Raw genomic sequence first — 11715 nt, forward strand, 5'->3', positions numbered from 1 at the left:
AGCATTTTTGTATTCCGACTTAAAGATTTGAACAATAATAGTTGAAATAGTGTACTACCCGCTATTGAAACTTTCTCAACATTAACATTAGATATGAACAACTAAATCAAAAGGTCCACAAAATCTATTTAATTCAACTATTTTTGTTTACTATTTTTTTTATTGTTTATTGTTAGTTAAGGGTTCGTATTAATTGATTTTTCTTCTAAAAAAAAATATCTATTAGCAATATTTCAAACTTACTATGTGGAATGAAGTATAAAAGAATGAGGACAAAAAAACAAACACTTAAAATTGTATTCAAGAAAATGACTACTTAAACACACTTCATTAACTCCATCTCCTTTACACTCTTTGAAAACTTTATCATGACTTCCTTACCTCGTTCCTAACTCCATCGCGGTCTTATCGTTAACTACCTTGTTAAAAAATAAGGTCGGCTGGATCGTTTAGGTCCTGTATAGATATTCGAAATCGAGAATTCGTTTCGATTTTTTTTTATTAGTCTTCTAGACGTTTTGTGGCCCCTTAGGTGAATTTTAGATGTCCGAGCTCTGTCTAAACTGTATGGATGCCGCTTAAATGACGATGAACAAAAGTATTTATTATTATTGTTATTATTTCTTTATTATAATTCATATTTGAATTGTCGCGTGGTTATTCGTGAATTGTGTATATTATTTTTGGATATTTTGGTTTAATTGCATTCTCTACTTGATTTCATGATACGGTTTAAGACTTTGAGGACATTATTTCATAGTTTTTGGTGAATTATATTAATTTGAACATTATATTTTATTTGTTTGAGTTGTTTCAATAATATTGTTATTGAAATATTGATGTTTGCATATTTTTAAAAATATATGTTACAATTTTTTTTGTATTAAATCATTTTATATTATTATTTTTAAATAGTATAATATACATTTTAATTGAATTATATAAAAATTTGTTTATTAATAAATAAAAAATACAAATCCAGTTAATTCTCCACCAATTCCTGACTAATTCCAGATTAATCCTTCCCGACTAGCACGAACGATTTGTAATACAACCTTGGTTATATATAATAAAAGAAAAAAGTTCTTTATAAAGAAGGATCAATAATGATTTCTAATTCTCCTTAATTAAAAGCCTTTTCCATCAATTTGCGATCTGTTTATTATTATTTTCGTGTTTCTCGGGTTTCTGCTTGAAGAAGGAAATTTGACATCTATGGTAGGTCCCCGATCGGCGACCCTTGTCCCCGATCGGGCACCTTGTGCTAGATCGACGACAAAAACCAGATAGACAGAATTTTATCTTAAATTTGGGTAGGATAGATTCTGTCTTATTTAGTAAATTTATTATTTTTGTTTATACGACATAAAATCAATCTCGGGATAATAAGGGTATTTTGGTGCTTTTAAATATATTAAACCAATTAGACGTTTGAACTAGGTTGTGGACTAACTGCATGCTTCGTGTTAGATCTCAGCTTGATTGAGTCCTAATTGATTTAGTCTCAATGTCCCACGGCTTGATGCGCTGGTTAGGAGGACTGAAGAGTGGTAAAGAGATGTAGTGGTGAGGAGTAGGGGTAGACCTAAGCAAACTTGGAGGAGGGTGATCGAGAGTGATATGATTTTATTAGGGATTGAGGAGAATATGATAGTGGATAGGACAGAGTGGAGGGAGAGAATCTGTGTCGCTGACACGATTTCATTACACGGTTTCATATGATGGTTCATGTTAGCCGATCCCGAATCATTTCGGGACTAAGGCTTTGTTGTTGTTGTTGTCTTGTGGATAATGTTTATGATTTTGCAGGTTTAATAGATTTATTTCACAGGACTAGAACTGGTGTAATAGGGCTCTTACGCCATTTGAATCGTGATGTAATAATATTTTTATCATTTCAGTATTTATTTATCGTTTTCGAACGTTAAACGATATTTAAATGAAATTTAATTAGAATATAAATGATATTTTAATGAAAGACAAGTCTACGCGTTTATTAATCAGACCCTTTAAATGTTTAAGTCGTGAATCTAACTCTGAAGAAGTGACATGTTGTGAGCTCTTGTGTCATCTAATCTTTTTACATGTTCCCGGACATTAAAACTCGGGTGACGAATCTGAAATCATTAAGTTAACCCGAAAAGATGATAAACGGTTTAATAAAAAAATTTAAATGCATACATCGGAAGGGACACGCTAAGCGTCGTCCTTAAAAATGGTAAGTGGCAGTATTATGTAAAAACGGAATCCTATTTTTCGAGACCACCTCAGAAGTAGGGTAATCGGGTTAAGTTATATGTTTTCAATGATACATTGTGCATCAGTGAGCAAATAAATCACCTATATGCGAGTGAAGTGGGTAGCTTCAAAGGAGACTAACGGGACTTAGTTCTCTGAAACTCTTGTAGAACCAGAAGATGTTCATAACCATAACGAACATAACCATGAGATTCAATACCATGTTATGTTGGTATCTATGTGGAGTATATCATTATTTACACAAACGACAAACTAGCTTAAGGGCGCCGCACCTATTAGTCAGCTACTAAAGTAAATATAATTTCACGAGGGAATGTTCAAGAGACATTGTCTACCTATCTTGTACAGATATCGACTGTAGAAAGTTATCACCACGTCGTTTGTGTCTCGTTTCCAATTTTTTCATGTGGGGGATTGTTGGAAAAAAATGAATAAAATTATAAAATTAATTTAAATAGTAATAAACACCTACACGTTTGAATAGTTGTGTCCATTCGTGAAGAGTCGTGTTCGTTCATTAACAGTGTGTCTGTCCTTGAACATTTATGTTCATTCGTGCACAGACATGTCCTTCGAGTTCTATTTATACAGAATGGAACTCTCAAAATTTAGAGACTAAAGACTAGAATAATAATAATAATAATAATAATAAATACTCTCTGTAATTTTTCTGCTCTCTGTTTGTTTATGTTGTTCTTGTTTTCTTACTTCGATGGTAACGAATTTACATACAGTAAGAGTTTGCTTGCGTAATCTGTTGTATCCTGGGAGACAATCATCAATAGCGACAAAATCTGTCTTAAGGAGATTGTTAATACGTGCCTCATATTTGTCTAACTCTGTTCTTTTGCTTTTGTTTTTTGTTCTTACATTTCTCTGTATTTATTTTTGGTTTAATCACTTCTAACATTCAAATCAAGTTACACAGAAAGAATTCGTTTGTGTTCTCAATCTCAACCATTGTTTCGAGTGTATGCCTGCTTTTTCCTCTTTCACTACAAAGAGTGGTTTATGATTATTTGAATCAAATATGGACTAGAGGATATGAGTTCTTATTAAAATAAGCACAGTGTGTAAATTTGTTATCACCGTGTGTAAATTCGTTATCATTGGAGTAGCAAAACAAGAACAATGTAAACACATAGAGAGCAGAAAAATTCCAGAGAGTATTTTTTTTTATATTCTAGTCTTTAGTCTCTGAATTTTGACAGTTCCATTATGTATAAATATAACTCAAATGACATGTCTGTTCTCAAACGAACACGACTGTTCATGAACGAACACGACTCTTTACGAACGGACACAACTATTCAAACATGGAGCTGTTTGTTGGTATTTAAATTAATTTCATAATTTTATTCATTTTTATCCAACAAAGATCTGACTAATGTAGCAAAAATGGCAGCTTCTGAAAAATCTTCGTGTATCGAATTAAACAATCAGGAAATGACTAAGAAATCGACCTCTTTCCAACTTTCATAAGCGTAGTTGAGATTTGTATGCAATGTGCTTACTAGTACTCCTCCTTGATTATCATGATTAGAGCATGAATAATGTGTATTAACATTCTGATCTACATCTCCTTGCATCATTCTTCTTCTCCTTTTATATTTTGATTACATAAATCTTCTTGACCGTATCTTAGTTGAGAATTTCAAACTCTTCGTCTCCTTATTCTTCGAACAATGCTCTAATGCCATGATAAAATGGTAAAGAAGAATAAGAGCTCAACAATCTTATTCAATCATCGCAATCAAAACTAATTTACAGTAGAACCTAGAACTTTATACTAGTGCATGATACACTAGAACAATGTGAGCTATTGGCGCTAAAATACTAACAGAACAACTAATAGATTGTTAACGTCTCACTGACTATTGTTGATTCAGAAAGCACTTATTACACTTCATCCTTAAATCTCTCAAACTTAACAATTTCAATTCTTATTGTTTGTCAATAAAATAAATTATGCAAAACAAAAAAACACGTGAATAAATTAAATAAATATAAGTATCGATTATAATGTTCTCTGAATTAAGTTGATAAATTAAATGTTATCTAAATTAAGTTAACAAATTAAAAGCTTATTTAATTTATCTTTTATTATTTATTATTATTGGTAAATATTAATTGATTTCCTTTATGTATTAATTACCTGGAGTTAATTTTCAGTTCTAACCAAAACACTTTATTTATATATATATAAAACCAAATTAACACTAAATATTAATTAAATTGGTAATATCTTTATCAAAACCACCATCTTCATTTCTACATTACAATTATATATAAACTAAAACAAATTTCACCTTTTTTTAATAATATTGTTCAAAACTTAATGTAAAACATGATTGATTCAAATAATATTAGCTATATGATAATAATTGTATATAAATAGTTATTTTTTATTATAATCGCACACTCTATATTTACTTTATATCTACTGTTTAAGGTAAAATAGCAGCAACAACAAAAATTACAAATAGAACTAAACAAACACTTAGATTGCTATTAAAACTCCCCATCTCTAAAATTTTAATCTCCAATCTTGATCTGCATTACTAATTAAACCGTGAGTAAGATAGAGAAAAAGGTACGTAAACATTAAAAAAAAAAAAAATCAGTTAGAACATCACCATTAGCTTGCAAAACCAATTATAAGTCAATTGCAAATTGTCATAAAAAAAATAAGTCAATTGCAAATATTTACGTGACATTAAATAATATTAATTTGCAAGTTTGGTAGACCATTGCAAACTTAAGATTAAAATTTTGGTGATATAACGGTAGAAAACCACATCCTTACAATCAATGCAACTTATCTTGAACATCAAGTAGATATAATTAAGTCATAAGTTACTTTTTATAATTGTGTTGTATTTCAAAATTAATTTTTTATTATTTAGATAAAAGTATAAATTAAAGTTTTCCCAAAATAGTAGTTTTTATTTCATCTTTTAATTTCCAATCAATATTTTTAGATAAAAATCAGAGTCACGATCTGAAAATCGAATTCTAAGAATGTTAAAATCCAAGTTTTTCAAAAATAATTGATATTTATTTAAAAATATTACCGATCTGAAGATCGGATTCTAAAAGGTAATTATTTAACCTATCAGTACGAATCTTAGTGATTTACAACCAACAACCCTCCCATTTCTCGCCAACTTATTAAAAAATAACAAAACATGACCCAAAACGAAAACCTGACAAATTTTCGATCTTATCATTTAAACCGACAACCAACCACCCTCCGATTCCTTGCCAAATTATTGAAAAATAACAAAACATGACCCAAAACGAAAACCCGACAAATTCTCGATCTTACCGATTAAACTGACCTATCCGAATCTGACAACACTGTTTAATATGCTATTATAACTAAATAAACTCATACTCACAAATTAATAAACCAAAATTGGAATAAATAAATATCATAAGAAAGAAAAAGAAAAGGATAAGATGAGGATAAAAGAATAGAATAGTCAACAAGAGGAGACAACAGTAATGTGGGTCTTAAAACGCACATGGGTAATATGTATGACCACTAAACATTACATTACAATATGACAAAACCAGACATCTCATGTACCTGTCTTAGTCTATTACACAAACTTCCCTATCACATTTTTTTCACCAAATTTAAATTTTTTGGTCTTTCAACAACAACAGCTAATAAACACTTATTTATTTCACAATATGTATATATATATATTAATTAACAGCAAGAAAGTTAAATCCTTTTCTAACTTCCATCCATCCTTTATTACCCCATTTCACTTCCTTGCTTCTTCTTTTAACTGTCTAAATTTCTAGCCCTAAGGTAGGGAAACAAAACAAATTAACAGTTTAACAGTTTAACAGTTTTCAATCCGAACGAAGAACATGACTGTGTTGTTCTTCTGCTGTGCCCTTGTTCTTTACTGGAACCAGATTCCCACATCCTGCTGCTTCGGCAGTGAATCCATCGCGAGACATTGTAGTTCGTCTTTGTAGTCGTACGTTGCCAAGTCGAACGGTGAATTGAACATCAGGTTGAAGGTGTTGGCAGCGTTGTGGTTGGGGGCGTTGAATGTTGGATTCAATGGTTTGAACCTGTCGAATTGAGCGACGTTAACATTATCCTGCGGAAATAGTTGATGGTTGTTGTTGTTGTTATGGAGGTTTGGGGGATCGTCGAAGATGTTCTGTTGTTGTTCCATCACATTGGGTTGAGTTCGGAAGAAGTTGTCCGGCTGCTGATGGTGAATCTTTGGCTGATAAAGATTGGAACTTTCCGCGGAGTTTGTGCTCTTGTGACCTTGGATGTTAGTTTCATACATTGACATTAGTTCATTGATCATCTTTTGCCCGTCTTCTGGAACCCCTGTAAGATCGAAGGTAGGAGGCGGTGCTGCGTTCATTAATGGAGCAGCTGGTTTCGATTGCGGGAAGATTACAGGCTTCACTTCATTCACATGAAAATTTGAACCTCCGAACTCTAAAGATGAGCCTCTATAGGGGCAATTTAATTGATGATTGTCCCGGGTGTTCCTGTCATGGAAACCGAGACGAAGCTGGCTGTAGGGACACTGAACAAATTCACATGTATAGATCTTCTGATCAACAATCAGATTAATGTCACTGCTCGGTTTTCTCTTCCTGATGAAGTCGACATTGGAGATAACTTCTCCCTTGATCGGATAAGTAGGTGGCTGTCGAAGAGGCATCACCCTGTCCCGCGACATTCTTTCCATTCCCAAACTCGAAGAACTGAGATTCTCGGGTTTGCATTCCTGCACGTCGAAATTGCCGTCATCTTCAACTCCGTCGACATCATACTCACTGCAATCATGGATGACCAAAGACCCACTTCCAGTCGATGAAAGAGGTGGGCAGGAATCGGGATAGAGCTCCCGAGCCAAAGCTTCCTCTTGGTTAATAATTGCAAGCCAAGTAGCACTCTCTTTCGCTGTCATCTTGTCCTGCAAACACTTCGACTGTCGAACCAGCTTCCGAATCTTAGCAATGTCAGGCGACATATGCTTAATAACAGCGGTTAAAACCCCAACCTTCCACGCCTTTTTCAAGTCATGAGGCTTCTTGTAAGGCGGAGGACCCTGATCCTTAGGCAAACCCAACTGAGGCCACCACTCTTCAATCCCATTCGGCCACCATGGCGGAGGAACACCTTTTTCCAACGGAAACCGCCTCTGAGGCGGATCACAGTGCTGCATAAGTGCAGATAAGAGCGATCCCAAGGTAGTATCTTGAAGCTCCTGTAAAGTGTGTGGTGTTGGACCAATTGAATTACAACCCTCATTCTTCCCCGGGATCGAATTGTCTGCTTGATATTTAGCTATGGCAGCAGGACCATTTCGATCAAAGCGGACTTTATCCTTCCACCATTCACGAAGATTATCCGATGCACCAGTAACCGGTTTCCCCTTTTCCGGGATAATCCCATAAACAAAGCCTTGAGCTTTACACACTTCCATCATCTTCAACATATATTTCAAGATCCCATCTTGTGCCCTTGACATCTTCTTCCTCCTAGCTTGTTCCTGAGACTGACGCTGTTTCGCCATATCGATACCTTCTTTGCTCTTGGTCTGCTCTTTCAGCCGTTTCAGACGCATCTTGTCTTTCCACATCCTACGCTCGAGCTCATCGACATCAATGTCTTCATCACTGTAATCATCTTCCACAGTGGCTTCAGTTTCAGCCGGCGGAGCAGTTACATCTTCCCCAATTGGAGCAGAAAAGAAATCCATGTCTCCACAAAACCCTATATCATCAAACATCATCATCTTCACCTAATCTCAAACCCCAACTCTGCTACTCCCTGAATTCTTTAAAACCTGTGATCATCAAATTGAGAGAAAACTATCAAAACCCAACCAAAATCCGACTGATACGACACGATCTACGACTATCATTTTTCTACCATTTATATCATATACAACCTACCATTTATATCAAATATAACCATAAATAACACTATCAAATCCAACCAAAATCCGACTGACCGACACGATCGACACTATCATCATTTTTCTACCATTTATCATATACAACCTACCATTTATATCCATAAATAACACAATTAAATCCAACCAAAATCCGACTGACACGACACGATCTACTGTTATCATTTTTCTACCATTTATCATATACAACCTACCATTTACATCATATATAACCATAAATAAAACTAGTAAACCCAACGAAAATCCGACTGACACGACACGATGGATACGATTATCATTTTCCTGCCATTTATATCATATACAACCTACCATTTATACCCTATACAACCATAATTAGCACTATTTTGACACGAAACCCGAAATTGAAACCCCTAACCAAAACTATACGAACTGTCAAAACCTAATGATTTATTGCAATTCTGATTGACAGAAATTGAAGTACTCAGCAAAACACAAATCCCCAAAAAGAGAATCAAAGTACCCCTTTTTGTATAACTAGTACAAACTGAAATTCCATGGAAGAGAGATAAACAGATCTAACATCAGCAAATCAGACTAATCAAACTACCACAAACAGACATAAAAAGGAGAATCAAAATCAATTCAATCTCATCACCAACATAATCATCAAAACCACAAACCAGATCTCACCGTCTTGCGTAAAAAACTTTCCCGGAAAATCATCAATTTTCCTAGAAAACTAATTGTACACGCAAGCAACATGGATCTAACACAAAAACTAAAACAATTCCTAAACCTAACAAAAACCCTTTCAATTCAGAGAGATCCAACAAAAGGAAGAAACAATACCTGAGAAATCAATCAATTGAACATATAAATCCCAAACCAAAATCCAGCAAGTCAGAGACTTTTCCTTCCCTTTTCTTCCCTTAAGGTTATAGAGAGAGAAAGCACAAAAATTATCCTTGGAAATAGGTGTGAGAAAGAAAGGGGGAAGAAAGGATGAGGAAAGGGGAGATTGTTGGTGAGTGTGGAAGAAGTGGGTGGTGGGGAATAAAAGTGAGAAAAGCACTTAAACCCAAGAAAACATAGAGAGAAGAAGAAGAGAGAAATGGAGTGGCCAAGTTCTGGTTAATCCAATCTGATCAGAAGGAAGAAAGATGTCATCTTTATCATACTATTTATTTAAGACAACGAATAATGGGAAAAATAAAATTAAAAAAATTAAAATTTGGGGGAAAAAAAGAGTAGGGGCCGTGTCCTCTGTTATGATCCACACCTGACCGGACCCTTCTTTTTTAGTTTTCATTTCATTCACCATAAATATCCCAATTTATTTACTTTTTAATTTATTTCACTAGATTTTCTTTCTATTTTCTTTTCCATAATAAACTATTGCTTAGTTGTCTCTCTTTTTCTTCTTTTACTATTACCATTTTAGTTTACTTTCATTTTTTAGAAACTCTACTTATCTTTTAAACAAATAAGAATTAATATCTAATCATTTATATAATAAAGATTAGGATAAATTATAAAACTGACTCAATTGAGAGTTATTTATATATTTAGATTCATTACAATACCTCTTATCAAACTAGATACGTTCAAAATTAACTTTTCTGAAATACTCTTAGTATATATATATTATCACTTAACATAGTTTGTGTGAAGACAATTGCAAAGTGATTTTGTACGATTTTGGGGTTTAGTTCTTGTAATGATTCAAGACCTTATTAGGGTTAGAGTTGAAACTTATTGGAAACCTATTTGAATGTTTGAATGTTTGAAATCTTCTTGTTTCAGCAACAAGGTAATTTCGCAATCATGAAAACATTCCGCAGTAGAAGCAACTACGAAGTAAATTTATATAAGTCATTTGAATTTTCTCTGTTGTTGCTTCCAATGTGAAAGGATTGCAATAACTGTGAAGACAATTGTTTTCACAGTTTTATTATCAGTTTTGTAGTTGCTTCAACTCCGAAGTATTTTTAAGTTTATTTCATTTGCAGTGCGAACGAGTTTATAACTTCGAAATAGTTTTGTTTTACGTTTCCCTTATACCTTCTTTTCGACCTTTACTATTGAATCACAACAAAAGTCGTGAGATTATCTAAAAAACAGTTAACTATAAGACGAATGTCAATTCCTATAAGACCTCGGTCTAGGAAAGAGCAAATGTTTCAATCCCACTTATTGTTCTAGCCCCTCGTTCATTAAACTTGTAGAGTTTCACTTAGGTCTCTTTAAGAGGTCATTTGTAGTATAAAAGATGAAGAGATGTCTCTATTTTCTGGGATTGAATGCACGAGAAGGTGGAGGTTGTATCGTCCAAAAATTGCATAAAATTCGCTTTGTAGTTGTCTCTCCACAAATTATTTTAAGTGATAATATATATATTAAGAATATTTTAAGAAAGTTAATTTTGAAAGTGTCTAGTTTAATAAGAAATATTGTAATAACTCTAAATGTATAAATGAACCTTCAATTGGGCTATTTTTATAATTTACCTAAAAATTATGGGAATATTACTAATCTCATCCAATATCAGTATTATTTCTAAAATATACTTTGGATTTTATTAATATCAAATAAAGGTTTAGAATTTTGAAAAGATATTTAGAATATATGTCCTTTAAAAAAAAAGATATCTGAGTTGTCTTTTGTTTAAATCTATAAGTAATAATAATAAATTTTCAAATATAAATTTGATCTAACGAAATTTTTTATTAAAATATTTGAATATTCAGTTCTCATAAAATAAAATGTAGATTTCTGTAAAAAAAATTGTTATTTTTAAAAGGAATAAGATTAAAAAAAGGGTCATCAAAATAACTTTTATTTGTAATATCATTGCGATTTACCTTAATTTTTTTTTGGATGAATCAGAAAATTAAAAAAGTATAGATATCTTATTCTCATATTTTATAACGATCTATGAATTGATTAGAAAAAAATAGTATTTTTTTTTGTATTTTCCCCGAATTTCATAATAGATTTCGAGATAAAATTATCTTTAACCTCAATGAAATATTTGGATTTTTTTCAACAATCGGAGAACATGAATAAATTTCAATTTTTTCACGTGTTTATATATATATATATATATATATATATATATATATATATATATATATATATAGGATTAAATGGGGTAAACGGGTCATTTACCCATCCATTTGAGGCTCACCCTTAACCTAATCAGTTAGTATTAGGTTAGTGTTTAGATTTAGCCTAGCTATACATAGATAGCTATGGAGACTAAACTTAGCACACATAACACAAGGAATTATCCTAATTCAGATACACAAAGATCAGAGACTGCAAAAGGCAATTCTCCTCTTCCTACTCCCTGAAGTCATCGCTCCCATCTGTCTTCGGTGTGCATTCTTCGTTCGTGGAACAACGGTGATTGCTCATCTTGTGTAGCATTCTCCTAGATCGGAGATACGGAGTCAAGGTCAATATCTTCCACTGCTATTCAACAGATCTGCGCTACAATAGGTAACCCTAAATCTGTTTTTGTTTA

General features: G+C 32.8%; 1 protein-coding gene across 1 annotated transcript; it reads right to left on the bottom strand.

Moving 5' to 3' along the window:
• Positions 1-5930: 5930 nt before the first annotated feature.
• LOC136223223 (protein ETHYLENE INSENSITIVE 3-like) lies at positions 5931-9368 on the bottom strand. Its single transcript, XM_066011114.1, has 2 exons — positions 9039-9368; positions 5931-8099 (listed from the first exon to the last, which is right to left on the bottom strand). Exon 2 carries the CDS (start codon positions 8046-8048, stop codon positions 6180-6182), a length of 1869 nt encoding a protein of 622 aa, XP_065867186.1. The 5' UTR covers positions 8049-8099; positions 9039-9368; the 3' UTR covers positions 5931-6179.
• Positions 9369-11715: the final 2347 nt, after the last annotated feature.

This window comes from Euphorbia lathyris, chromosome 3 (genome assembly GCF_963576675.1).
Source record: "Euphorbia lathyris chromosome 3, ddEupLath1.1, whole genome shotgun sequence".
NCBI lineage: Eukaryota > Viridiplantae > Streptophyta > Magnoliopsida > Malpighiales > Euphorbiaceae > Euphorbia > Euphorbia lathyris.

Coding starts and splice junctions, on each gene's coding strand:
- LOC136223223 (XM_066011114.1), bottom strand. CDS start 8,048: ATGATGATGTTTGATGATATAGGGTTTTGTGGAGACATGGATTTCTTT.